Below are 14,981 nucleotides of genomic sequence, written 5' to 3' on the forward strand. Positions count from 1 at the left end.
CTATATTTTGGTTTGCCAAAATAATTTACAGCTGACTCCTGAACAGCATTAAATTTGAACTGCGTGGATCCACTTATAATTTTTTTTAGATACAATGTAGTACAGTAAATGTATTTTCTCTCCCTTATGATTTTCTTAATAACATATCTTTTCTCTAGCTTACTTTACTGTAAGAACACAGTACATGATACATATAACATATAAAAATGTGTGTTAATCGACTGTTTTGCTATTGGTAAGGCTCCTGATCAACATAAGCTATTAGTAGTTAAGGTTTTAAGGAGTCAGTTGTGCACAGATCTTCCACTATATGGTGGGCAGGTGCCCCTAACCCTGTCTTGTTCAAGGGTCAACTGTACTTATCTCTGTAGCTTAAAACATCCAAAGCAGAAAATATCTAAAATTGACTAACATCCAAATATGAAAAATCTCACTTCTGAAAAGAGATTCGTTAATAAGTGACTGGATTAAAACTGATATCAATTTCCCCAGGAGAAACCTCACAACAGAATTCCCAATTTCTGTCTATAATTCACACGAACAAAGATGTAAAGGTCCTACCCAAATAGAAGAAAAGAAACAAATCACTGGTTTCCACTCAGTGATAAGGATGTTTATATTAAAGTAAGCTTAAAATAAAAATGAATTTTGATAACAGAAACTACCTTATCTTCATTGTATACTGAAATGCGTATTTTAAATACTTTTAAAAGCATATATCATTTAAATAAAATACAACAACTTAATATGCACTTTATTGGAACATATCTGTTTCCAAAAGCTGGGCTTAATACAGCCATAAATTTTTTTCAGTTTATAATTTCCTAAGTCAGGGTATGTTTCATTTCTGGCCTGCTACCTCTTTGGCATACTTTTCAAATTTAGACTTTAAAAATATTTTAACAAAATAAAACATGGACTGGCTGACAGCCCAATAGCAATGAGTACACTCAGCACCCAAATGTTGGTTTCCAAGTACCATTCTCCAACAAAAAAGAACTAGGGCTTCTTAAAGAAGGGGCTGATTCTAAGGCTGGGACAAAATATACCAGCTCAACCTGACGGATCCTGTAATACCAACAACCGACCAAGTGCTGAAGGAAACAAAAGGCTGGCGGTACGTGAAAAGGAAATGGAGCCAACCTGTATGAGCTCCCAAAGGCCAAAGCTGGAACAAACTGAGCAACAGATAACAGACTATTTGATTATAAGCCAAGGCATAAAATAAATATACATGAGACCACACTGATACAAATGATTGTATAAATAAATAAATGAGGGAGAAGAGACAAACCTTCCTTACAGAAAAATTCCAAGCAATATTTATAGATATCTCCCCTCCAAGAAGTAAAGCTTCTACCCTCTCCCCGAGTGTAGACTGGACTTAATGCTCACTTCCAAGGAATAGAACATAAAGGGAAAACAATAACATTACAGTAGAGAATCTTGGCAAACAGTACCCTTAGCCAAATGATCAAGGTTAACATCACCAGCGAAGAGTCATGCCGACATCATGTACCCCCTGATATGCTGTGATGAGAAGGGTACTGCAGTTCTGTTGTATTTTTCCCCCAAACCCATAACCCCAGTCTCATCACAAGAAAGACAACCGATACATCCAAACTGAGGGACATTCTACACAATACCTACCCAATACTCTTCAAGAAAAGTCTCAAGCTCATAAAACAAACTAGGAAATACTGAGAAATTGTGGGACTGGAGGAGAGTAAGGAAATATAATGATTAAGTGCAATGTGGTACCTTGAACTGGATCCTAGAACAGAAAAATGACATTAGTGGACAAACTAGTGATCCCCAAATAAAATCTGGAGTTAATAGTAGGTACCAATGTTGGCTTCTTAGTTCTAACAAATGTACATTGGTAATGAGAGATGTTAACATTAGGGGAAGTTTGGTAAGAAAAATATCGGAATTCTGTACTATCTTTGCAACTTCACCAAATCTAAAATTATTTTTGAAAAAAGTTTATTTAAACAAACAAAAACAAGCCATGCTTCAGCCCGCTAAAATTAGAAGCATATAACTTAATAATGGCCCTCACTCCACCAAAATTGTATTTCTTCTTCTCATGCTGTGTAGGTTTTCCTTAGCACCTATTACTGAAGTTCTTGAAGGAAGGAGTTTTTGTTGTTTGCTTGTTTGTTCTGCTATACTCCCCACTGGGTCCCCAGCATCCAGGAAGTCCCTAGCACTCAGTACGCATTCGATAAATATATCTCTAATACTATTTCATTTTTCCCTCCAAACAGTTCACGCAATTTTTCTTTTCCCACTTTAGCCAAGGTAACTCCTAAAGGACCCACTCACAGGGTAGGATAAAGAAGAGAAAGAGCACATAAATGGCAAAGTATATACAATCTTGCTATGATCTACAAAGTTCTTTTTCATTAGTTAAAACAATTCGCCTTAAAAAAATAACCTTTTGCATACTAGATCAAACTTGAAATTCTCTGCCTGAATTTAAAATCATCTAGGAGCAACACAAGAACAAAATTATCAGTTTGTTGCATGATTATTTACTTTTCTATAACTAATACAGATAATTAAGAGGGTAACATTTATTTTCTATTAAGGCAGTGGGAATTGAAAATGATACAGCACTTTGGAAAATAGTTGGGATTTTCTTATAAAGTTAAACATCTGACCCAGGAATCCTATTAAGTATTTGACCAAGAGAAACGAAAACTAATGTTTACAGGAAAATTTCTAAGTGAATGTTGATAGGTGGCTTTATTCAAAATCATCAAAAACTGGAAGCAAACTAAATATACAAACAGTAAATGGATAAATGAATTCTGCTACACCCATATACTGGTATTTTGCTCAATGATATATTAGTACCCAATAAAAAAGAATGAACTATTGATACACACAACAAAATGGATAAATCTAAAATGTATCATGCCAAGTGAAAAAAGCTAGACTCAAACAATTCCATTTGGATGACATCCTGGAAAAGGCAAGACAACAGGCACAAAGAGCAGATCAGTGACTGCCAGGAGTTAAGGACAGAGGGTAAAGGTGACTCAGGACAGACCCCAAGGAAACTGTTCAGGAGCGATGGATTGTTGTCTTGATCGTGATGGTGTTTAAATGAATCTATATTCTATCAAAACTCCCAACTGCTCACAAAAAAAGACTCAATTTTACTGTATATAATTTTAAAAATAAATATGAAGCAAAAATATAGGTTATGAAAAACAGGCATTAAAGTATAAATGTAAGCTCTTGTCCCAATGAACAGTCACAAATCTGTGATTATTTTCTCAGCTTTAAGTCACAAAGATAAGGTAGTTCTGAGAAAAATACAATCCTTTGGAAGATTATGTCAATTATTACATTTGGAACCTATCACCATGATGGGAATTAACAATAATCTCAGCTCTAAGAATTCAGGCAACTGCACAAACCAGGGAACTTCGTTATTAAAATTAAGGAAGTAAGAAAATTTAATAGAATAGTTGGGCTGCCTTTGTAATTAAGAATAAATGATACCTCTAGCACATTGATTTGGTATTAAATTTCTCCAAAGCTCCAACACTTTTGTTAACTGGGGACAAGCCCCAACCAACTTACTAAGATTTAGGATGAAAGCATGTTACTCAAGCCTGAGGAAAAAAATAAGGCCAGCCTAAGCTGTGATTACTAAAACCTAAAGATCTATGAAGTGTGCTGAGGTATCTATCTCTTTAAATCAGGATCTAAACATGATATTCAAAGATTATGGTAATGCCAACATATGGGTTTAAGTTGTTATCTAATTGGCATCTTGGAAAGTAAAAAGGGTATTAGTGAGTGAGTGCTCTGATTCAGATGACCAATACCTACTAGAAGCCATCTGGATCACCAAATAGTATAGATAAAAATGTACTGATGAAAAAAGAATAGAAAGAATTATATCTGCAACAATAAAAATAAAAGATGGCTTTAGATGTCAGATAATGATAATGCTTTGATGGGCAATATACCTAAAACTCATACAGAGGAATGAATACAGAGACCAAGAGCCTGACTTCTAGTTACTGAGCTAGATAAAGTCACTCAATTTCTCTGAAACTTGATTTTCTCAATTTTTTTCCAATTAGCAATATGTAATTTAGTTTGTAAAAGGTAATGTATTAGATGCCAGAATACAAAAGTGCTAAAAAGCGAGCTATGCCCACAGCCAAGACAGGGCAAGTACTACATCCCCCACAGCAGCAGCATCCAGTAAGTGCAAAGACAAAGGAGTCCTCCTGGCAGATCAGAAAGCTCATCCTTGACCTAATGCAGAAAGGGAGGAGGAGAACCCATGAAGCCTTCTAGGGTCAGTGCTATTATCATGCTAGCATGCTCCGTATGAACAGTGTTGAGCCTCTCTACACGTAGAGGTAAAGACAGGTGCTATCTATCGTGATGCTTGTATTTTACAGACGAGCCACGGACAGATGTGGTCCATGCAGCAAGCACTGCAGCCAGCCACGCGTGCCACTGTCAAGATGACAGAACTGAAGCACAGCGGCATACACAGCCCTTTCTCAGAGCCTCAGAATAAACCAGGGACAAATCCTGAGTTAGAACATTAATTGAAGCTGAGACTGGTTGTGTCTTTAGATTTGAAACCAAGTTGTTGCTGCCAATTTGCTTTTTAAAATACCTATTTTGCTGTTTAAACAAAGCAATGTATGTACATGGTTCAAAGTCTCCACCTCTCTGCAATCCAGATCCACTGTCAGAGAAAAATTTTTCACCTTTAACGTACTTGAGGTCTAATGATTATCTACATCTCTCCAAATAATGTATTTGTATGTTTAGTTTTTACCTTATCAATTTTAGAAATTATCTACTGATTCCAATTCTAAGAGATAAGTTTAGTTCATTTGCCCGCCAACCTATTCCTCTTAAATTCTCTACTGACCAATCTTAACACTTTATAGCTTTACTCCTTGTTCCACCAAACACATATAGTATTTGACCATACTAACTGGCTTCTTACTTCAGTCCCCTCATCCTTCTCTCCCCTAATTTTTATCTTCTGCACTTTTATTTTTACATTTCAAGACTGGTAAGTGTTCTATAATCATACTGAATTTTCTATGCTCTATTAGTATATTTCCAAAATTTTTCTAAGGATAGGAAAAACTTGGGAGTGTTTGTTAAAACAGGTCTCTGGACCTCCCATACCTAGGGAATCAGAATCTTAAGAGAAATCTGGATATCTAGATTTTTAGCAAGCACTCACAAACACTTCTTACACTGAAGTAAGTTTGAGAAGCATTGTCTACATACTGATTTTTGGCCAAGTATAATGTTATAATTAAATTCCCTCTCCTGTTCAGCTTCTGTTTTGACTTGTGCTTCTAATTATGTTTCTTCCATTGTCAGTCATAATCATATCTATAAATTATTCAAATGCCTCACAGATTCCACAAAGACTATGGAATTCTCTCTATACACAAACAGCTCCCTTTGGAAATCCCTAACCTCTTGCTGCAATATGGACTGGATGATTTTTTTGGCATCCTAAGACTTTGCTTCTTTGGTCTCCAGCTCAGATCTGTTTTCTGGATCCCATGCATTCATCTTTTTTGGTTTACTTACTTATTTTGCGGGAGCATATCCCTAACTTGTGTTCTGTAAGAAAGGATGCGTATGAGGTAAATCTCCCAAGTCCTTCAAGGTCTGAAACGTCCTTATTTGGTCTTCACCCTACATTGATAGTTGCCTGGGTAAATTCTAGGAGGAAAGTTATTTTTTCTCAGAATTCTAAAGGCTTTACGCATTCATTTGTGCTCAGGAGTCAAATACGAGTTTGATTCTTATTCCTTCTCAGGTGACCTGGTCTCCCTCCCTCCCCTGCCCCATGCTCCAGGACTTTCAGGATCTTCTTTATAAAAGCCTCAGTTTTCTGAGATTTTGCAATATGTCTGAGACTCAGAACACTAGGGTCCTTAAATTCTTAGTTCTCTTCTACTATCTCTTTGATGATTACCTCTCCGTTCTTCCTGGCACTCCTATTAGTCAAATACTGGACTTCCTAGATTAAATCTCCATGTCTCCTCTACCTCATTTTTCTGTCTTTGACATTTTGTTCTACTTTCTGATAGATTTCTTTACCTTATATTCCAACTTCTCCGGTAGATTTCTCTACCTTATAGTCTACCTTATATTCTAACTTTTCTGTATTAGTTTTCCAGGACTGACATAACAAATGATCACAAACTTGGTGGTTTAAAACAAAAGAACACCATTTGTCCACTACACCTTCTACTCAGTTCTTTGTCTTTACAATTACAATATTTTAATATGTCTGTAATTATGTTTTCTTCATTGCCTCCTCTTCCCTTGGATAGAGAGTTTCTAAAATCTCAGAGGACACTCATCGGACTTTTTAAAAGTCAAATTCTCTTCTTTTTTTTGTATTTAATTTATAAGATTTCCTTAAATTCATTCACTCGATATTTATTGAATACCTAAGTCCTGGGTATACAAATTCCCTGTTCTTATGGAATTTATATTCTAGTGGGGGGGCAGGTATAGAAGCAATGAGTATGAAGATGTTCTTACTATACTGGGTACAGTAAGCACCATAAAGGAAAAGAAATGAGAGCAAGAAAGGAATATGAATAAGGGAAAGGATAAAATTTAAATGGAAAGGACAGGGAAGATCTCACTGATGGGTAACACCTTCAGCACAGACCTAAATAAAGTGAGGAAGCAGGTCAAGCAGATATCTAGGGAGGAACACTGCAAGGAGGCCAGGATGGCTGGAACACACTGATCAAAAGGAAGAGTGGCAGGCGACGAATTCACACAGGAAGTCCAGTATTAGTCACACAGGACCTTGTATACTGTGGTGAATATTGGAAATTTATCTTGAGCGAAATGAAAAGCCACTGAGGTTTGGAGCAGAGCCTAGACATGATGACTTACATTTAAAAGGACCAAGGTGGGGCGCCTGGGTGGCTCAGTCATTTTTGGCCCAGGGTGTGATCCCAGGGTCCTGGGATCAAGCACCACACTGGGCTCCCTGCTCTGCTGGGAGCCTGCTTCTTCCTCTCCCACTCCCCCTGCCTGTGTTCCCTCTCTCACTGGCTGTCTCTATCTCTGTCGAATAAATAAATAAAATCTTTTTAAAAAATAAATAAATAAAAGGACCGAGGTGACTTCTGTGTGGAAAGCAGACTACAGGGGGACCAGGGTGGCAGCGGGGGGAAGAATCAGGAAGCTACTACAATTGGTCAGGTGGAAAATAGATCAAGCGGCAAGAGTGGGAGTGGAGGGAAATAACTGTCTTTTGGATACATTTCAAAAACACAGCTGAAGGGAGAAACTACTGAATTAGAAGTGGGGCTAGGAGTAAGAAAGGCACCAAGAACATCTGCTGAGTTATTGGTTACCGACGTGAGGACAGAAAGAAACAACCCAATGGGCAGAGGAATCTGGAGTTCTGTACATGGTAACCTTGAGATGTGTCTGAGATATCTAGGTGGGAAGACAGAATATGTTTATTGGATGTGTCAATCTCGAGTTCAAGAGATTCAGGCTGCTGCAAATGTGGGAGGCACAGATGATTACCTAAAGCTATGGGACTGAAAAAGGTCACTTAGAGCAACAGCTACAGTCAGCAAACTTTGGCCCATGGCCTGTTTTTATTTGTGTAAATAAACTTTTCTTACTGTCTCTGGTTGCTTTCGTGCTACGAAGGTGGAGTTAAGTAGTTGTGCCAGAGACGCTATGGCCTGCAAAGCCTGCTATTTACTCATCGGGGCCCTTTATGGAAAGCATCAGTCAACCCCTGCCCTAGAGAGAGAACAGATAGAGAAGGCTAAGTACTGAGCCCTGGGGCATTTCAAAAGTCCCGCAGAACAGACTGCTGGAGAAGCCATCCAAATAAGAGTGCTGTCCCAGACACAAAAAGAAAATGTTTTGAGAAGACAAAGTGATCGACTGAAAAGCTGTTATTTCACGTGAGACGAGAACTTAAAACTGATCACTGTATTTGTCCCATGCAAGTCGCCTTTCGACAAAAGCAGTCTGGTAGAGGAGTAGCGATGGTAGTAGGAGGGAAAGCCTGACTGAAGGTGATCCTTGACAATTTGGCTGGTACGTAAGGATAAGAGACTACAAAGACTCACGTGTACACGGGAAAGCCTTGTTGAAGGGTCAACTTCCCGTGGAGACACAGGGTAAGAAGTTGGTAGTACACTGGGGGCTTCCTAAGTGAAAATGCAGAGGGCTCTGCTAGGGCACCATCAGGCTGTTCTTTGTCCCTCCACTTTCTTCAATTTCTGTAGATGACACCAGCCCATTCCACAAGCCCCAAGACTCCATGATAAAGATCTGCGTGCTATTCCATAATAAAACTTACATCAACCCCCCAGTGTTAAGCTCCACATCCCGCTCTCACGCTCTCTCCTATCGGACTTCAACACACCCACAACCGCTGTGAGGTTCTGCACAGCAGTCTGGCTTCTTCGTATACCACAGACCCCTCAGCACATATAATACGCTGGGGCATCCTTCACGCTGTTTCATCAATAACCACACCTCTAACTGTGTTTCATGTTCTATAAATATTTTTGAAATCTCCAGCTCTGATGGGTCCTTCTTATTTGTTGTTTTAGGATTATCCTTTTTTATTCACTTAATACCACTGTAATAGGGCATTCACTAGGAGGAAGATCAGACAAAGAACGGTAATCACCCTGCCATCTTGTCTCGGTACTTCACTCTGTCGAAAAAAATAAACTAACGAATTCTTTCAGGCCCATCAATACATACGGACATGACCAAACAGTGTCAAAACCTTCCCTTCAACTAGACTGAAATGAGATTTTTATTCTACTATTTTGTAAAGTACCTATGTTTTTCTCTCATAACAGCAAGTTGTATTAGGACGAAAGTTTAGTAATGGTATTAGCAAGTGAGAAAACCGAATGGAGTAGAAAACTGTATTTGATAACATGTGTATACACCAAATAGCTACATGTATGCCAAGTACCATCACACTACCACATACTATTACCAAAACCATTTATAGAGATTCTTACTGGACACTTCAGCAATGATAAACACCAAATAAATACAAGTAATTTTTTAATATTCACACAATAACCATTATGTCCTATATGTTCTCTATATAATTCAAACTCTATGATATGAGCCAACTTAAAAAAAGGTTACAAGAACTCATATATTTAAGACTCAAACACATATTGTGTGGATTATTCACAGGAAATTTTATTAAGTCCAAATATATGGTATGGTCACTGGCAGATTCCATCACCTACTCCTCAAATGATGTACTTGAAAGAATAAAACCTACAGTAATTTCAACTTAAGCATATGCTATGAATGATAAAACAAATTCATTGTTAAAGAACTGTATGATTCATTCTTATTCTAAATAAAAGCAACCTGAAGTACCTACAGCACAGTGACTCTAACTGAATTAGTCACCCACCCACAGTAACAAAAATGCAAACTATGAAAAGCATAGCTTCTACTCATCTTTCATAAAATGTAAAAAAAACAAAAAAAGTGATTTTGTGTGTGTGTGTGTGAGAGAGAGAGAGAGAGAGTAGGGGAAGGGCAGAGGGACAGAGAGACAATCTTAAGCAGGGCTCCATCTCAAGACCAGGACCTGAGCCAGTATCAATGTTATCAAGAGTCAGAGGCTCAAGGGACTGAGCTACCCAGGTGCCCCATGAATTTTCAAGTTATTAACAAAATAAATGCATGCAGGCTATCAAAGGAATATTGACATGCAGTGCTGTCTTTGGTCCACATAAACAAGTCTAACTTCATTATGATTTCACAATTCAAAGGACTGCAGGGCTGCACAGTGACCCAGTCAGCTGAGCCTCTGACTCTTAATTTGGGCTCAGTCATGACCTCAGGGTTGTAAGACTGAGTCCTGCCTGGGGCTCCACACTCAGCAGGGAATCTGTTTGTCCCCCGTTATTTTCACCCTTCACGGAATATGACAAGAATTTTGGTCTTATATCTTGAAGCAAAAGGAAAAAAGAAATTACATATAACAAATATTTACCATGCACCATGTGTGAGACACTGATAATCTTACACATCTGATCTCATTTAACTGCCACAGCAATTCCATTATATCGTTAGTACTATCCCTATTTTGCAGATGGAGAAATTGAGCTGAGGAATGTCAACTGATGCCCAAGAGTCAAGCGAGGCCTACAATCTAAGTGTTTTGACTACTAGTCTAGAACTGTTTCTTTGACACACTTGCTTTTGGAAGTTTCAGAAATCACCTCACCCAGCGCCTCCCCAACTGAATGCCATGAAAATCTAGAGGCACTAAGATGTGAACAAATGTTCTGAGAAATAAGGGCTCTGAGGATCAGAAGTTTAAGACAAGTTAGTTTATATCAGCACTTCCCAGAACCTGAATATGCACACTGTGACCCCAAGAAGGTGATATAATGGGAGGTGTTCTGCTCATTTATTAAACCATGAGGCGCTTTGTTCAAAGAAAACCTAATAATATACTATGATATGCTTGTGTTCAACTCAGTACAGTTTGGAAAATGACCATCCAGTCCAATCTCCTCTTTCCATGGTTCGATAAACTGAGATACTGGTAAGTTAAATGCTTCAGTCAAGGCCACACAGAAAGTTAATAAAGGGCCAGGGCTGGTACCAAGGGGACCTGATGACTCCTGCCAGGATGCTCCTTCCCCTATATCATTCCATCTCACTTCAGTACTGTTTCTACAAAGTTCAACACTAATTAAAAGGGAAAAAAAGTATTAAACCTATCATTTATTCTGATTCTTCTGAATGGCAGTACAGAGAACCATTTACAGAAACGAAGCTCAAAAATGGTCTACCTCCCAGTGCAGAAGTATTTTAGAGAATTGGGATATATTTGGAAATGTGGGAAATGATTCCACTGTAATAATGCTGAACAACATTTTTCAGCCAAGTAGTGCTACACTCATGTTTTTCTTTGAAGTACAACTACACGCTAGCACTGCATGTAGACACCGCCAACGCTCAAAATATCTAATTTGAGACCATCTTTATAAGAAGCAGTTTGTTCACTGTTTTCCTCTTCCTCCCTTACCCTAAAGGGGCTTCCTTTCATTCTGTCCTACCCTTGCCAGCAAGCAGTCAACAGTCCTGGACCAAGGACGCCACCTGGCGTTTGAGACCAGGAACTGTTTAAACTGACCCCTCAGCATCTTACTACCTGGTCCCTCCCCCAACCACACTCTTCCAATTCTTGCCCATTTACCTCAGGAAAACCTTTTCTTTTCTATCATTTACCCTAACGCAGTGAAAAAAGCCACTTTTGGCATTCTAGTTACAGACAAATCCTGAGTCTGAATACACTTGTAGCTAAAGAAACAAACCACAGTGTAAGGCCAAGATAGCCTTGGAAATGCCCTAACAGAGAATGCTACTCGTGCAGCGCCTTCAAGGAAGGTCAGCACCAAGGAGGACCCTGAAGATCGCTGCTGGGTCAACTGCATTATTTCACAGCCAAAAACACCCTGTAAGAAATGGAGGAATCCCCTGCCCAAGTAACAGAGAGAGCTTACGGCAGACACAGGGTGAAGGCCTAGGAGTCGCCACCTCAAAGCCAATGCTCTGCCAACTACCCCCCACAGCCCAGGCTCCTCCAGACTTTTTTTCTCAGTTAACATTCAAGTAAAATATTTTTCAGTGTTTTTATATTTTCCCTTAATTGCCTATATTGACATTATGACTCTCTTGAGAGCAGGGCCCATAACTAAAATCTCCTCAGTGCCACGTCTAACTGTGTCTAGCACATTTCATAAATATTGATTGACTTCCTTGGTCTATTATTACCGTACTTGTTGCAAATCTAGAATATTTTCACCATGTTATGCATTAAGACAAGCTTGTATCGACTCAAAAACCTAACTGCCACTTCATAACACTCTTTCTATAGAAAACTGTGCCCCAAATCATCCCATCATACATAACCTTTTGGAACACAATCCACTCAGAACTTTGGAACGTCTTCCTCTCCACCCGGTGAGTCTTGACGAAACAAGGATGCATCATAATACAAAAACTATACTAACTCAGTTTTCTCTCCCCTAAAATAGTCTTCGACCCTCAGTCCATGGAAGACACGTGTCAACGTCTCCTACATTCCAGGTATCAGTAACGGGTCTTACTGATAATCACTTATATTGTAGACGCTCTAATCACTCTGTACACACTGCACCCCGAAATGCTTACGGCCCTGTTGAACACGTAAGAAAACCCACGGCGCAGCCGGCTGAGAACTCCCGCGGCTCACGAAGCTCGGAGCCCACAAAAGCCGGACTGGAGCTGAGCGCCGCAAGCCTCCCGGGCTGGCGCTCCTGAGAGACGCGCGGTAGGCCGAGGCCGAAGGTGCTACTCGCCTCCGCAGTCCGTGAGGCACGAGGGCAGCGCAACCAAGCCCCCTGGTCTCACCTCACAGTGAAATACGTGGTGCAAAGAAAAATGAGGCTAAATCACGGGCAGCGGGGTCGTTTCCGACCCAGCCGGGTGCCCAGCAACCCGCTCGCCCGCGGGGGCCTGCTCCACGTGACGAGGGGAGACCGGCGCCTGCAGCCAGCAGGCTCCTGACCGAGCACCGCCTTCAAGGCGCAAACTCGTGAATACAAATTCACGCTTCTGGGAGATCCTCCGCCGGAGGCCCCCAGCCCACCCCCAAAACACCCGCTGGACTGGGCGTCTCCAAACTTCTCCGCCTTTCCAACGGCGGGCGTCCCTCCCTGGGGGGAGCCGGGAGAGCCGGCCGGCTGCGGACTCTGCCCTTCCCGGCACAGCTCCGTCCCGGGAACCCCGGGCCGCCGCAGGGCCTCGCCGAAGGCCGCCGGCGGGGGAGGGCGGTTGGCCGCACCCGGGCCGCCGCCTGCTGCCCGTCCCCCTGCGTCTCTGCGCTCGGCGCGGGGGCGCTCAGTCCGCCGCCCCCTCGCCGGCAGCTCCGGTGGCTCGGCGCGGGCCCCGCGGCTGCTCGGCCACCACCGCAAAGCCGAAGGGCGGAGGCAGGAGGCCGCGCGGACCGCACAGGCCCCACCGCGACCTTCCCCGGTGCGCCGCCCGCCGGGGGCCCCTCGAGCTACTTACTGAAGAAGAGGCGGTAACTGGGGGAGTACGGCTGGCCGCGCTCCTCGGTGCGGTAGAAGGCCATGGCGCGGTGCGGCCCAGGCCCTGCACCCCTTCCCCGGGACAGGAAGGCGGCAGCGGGGGGCGCCGTGCGCCAGCCCCAGCCGGTGCGCAGGAGCGGCAGCAGCGCGCGCATGGCGGCCACGGCTGTCGGGCTCGGCGCGGGGCGGTGCTGGGGACCCTGGCCCAGCCGCGCGCGGGTGCCCCCTGCTGGCCGGAGCCAAGAGTCCCGCCGGGGCTCGGATTCAGATCTCCGGCCGGCCGTCTCTGGCCAGCCCTGGGGACTTGGATCCGCGGAAACAGAGCGCCCAGCAAATCGCCAGGGACGCGCGCGGAGTGGACGCTGTGTCCAAAGCGAGGCAAGGGTTCAAAGATGAACAAGAGAACATCCACCACCCCTGGCTCACGGCCACTTATTAATGCATATATACATTAATTCCTTCACTTATCCAGTCGATATTTACTATCATATTATTTTTATTATAATGATATAAAATTGAGTGTTATTCTGCGCCAGGCACTGCTCTAGATCCTGTCCAAAGTAGAAGACAAGCATTACACACACAGAAACATCATGATAAGGCATGATCAGACGTCCTTGTTAAGATTTGACCTTGACACTGACTTAGAGAACAACAACAACAACAACAAAAATAGGTAACTTCTTCAAATGCCATCTCCTCCGTGAGGCCTTTCCTATTTAACCCAACTAGAGATGATTTACCCTTTCTTTTTCTTAAATTTTCACTTCTACAATGGCACTTGGTACCGTACCTATATGTTTGCGTACCTATCATGTTCTCTATTTCACCCCGACCAACCCACTGGGTTGTTAATGAGCCAAACGCCCAGGAATTATCCTTGCAGTATGTAGCAGCATGCCCAGCATATAATAATGGAGTTTGTTGTGGAGTTAAATTACTCCTGGAAATCCCTTTTACCAGATCTTTCTATTAGCGTATGAAATTCTGGTTATTCACTTTCCGGAAAAACCCGTAGAAACAGTTTTCCATAGGCAGTATCTCCACTTCATATTCTTTCCCCATCTCAATTCAAATGAGTTTCTTCCATCTTCTCGAGATCACCAATCACCTCCAGTCGGTATGAAGTTCAATTCTCACAATAAATCAGATTGAGAGAATGCAGAAAAAAGCAGTAAAAAAAAAAGATTTTTTTCATTAGAACTTAAAACTTTAAAAGAAAATTAAATACCTGTTATTCAGTCTAAAACTGAAAGCAAAAATAGTAACAATTTTACAGAAAGAGGCAAAAAAAGCGCACTATGCCTGCAAAAACTAAGTGAAATCGTTTTAATTAAAAGAGAAGACATTTTAAAAATAATCTCTTAAAGTACTGTAATAAAAATTGGCTTCTAAGTGAAATGTTAATATGCACAATGAATACTTAAATTCATGAAAAATATAATTCTAACTTAAAATCCGGGCTCTTACAACATAAGACAAACATCTTTGCAAAGATTAGTTAATTAATTTATATTAATTAAGTCATGGCTATGGATCTGATTCTAGTCTAAACTAGTTTCTCTCTCTGTTCCATAGCTACAAATTACATCCTCTGATTCTTAATGTTAACAAGATAGACAAGATTTTTAAAAATTGGTTGAAACAAACCTTTACTTACAAAAATCTGCAAGCAGAAATCTCACCAATATGGCTCTATAACCATCATATAACTTTATATAGAGAGAACAGTACTTATATCTAGATGGTGGTCAGGATTTTGATCAACATAAATGTCTGGAGGTAGATGATACAGGGCTCTCACATGTGAGAGAACCAAGTTATTTCTGTCTTGTT

General features: G+C 41.2%; 1 protein-coding gene across 4 annotated transcripts in view; it reads right to left on the reverse strand.

Moving 5' to 3' along the window:
• PPA2 (inorganic pyrophosphatase 2) overlaps positions 1-13,322 on the reverse strand; it is an 80,646-nt gene extending 67,324 nt beyond the window's left edge. For all 4 annotated transcript variants that reach the window (XR_006409597.3, XM_026499114.4, XM_044384222.3 and 1 more), the window contains exon 1: positions 13,126-13,322. Coding sequence is in view for 3 of the 4 variants with exons in the window: in XM_026499114.4 (XP_026354899.2) it covers positions 13,126-13,300 (175 nt within the window). In the remaining variant the exon portion in view is untranslated. The remainder of the gene's footprint in view (positions 1-13,125) is intronic.
• Positions 13,323-14,981: the final 1,659 nt, after the last annotated feature.

The sequence above is a fragment of the Ursus arctos genome, unplaced genomic scaffold, assembly GCF_023065955.2.
Source record: "Ursus arctos isolate Adak ecotype North America unplaced genomic scaffold, UrsArc2.0 scaffold_11, whole genome shotgun sequence".
Classification (NCBI taxonomy): domain Eukaryota; kingdom Metazoa; phylum Chordata; class Mammalia; order Carnivora; family Ursidae; genus Ursus; species Ursus arctos.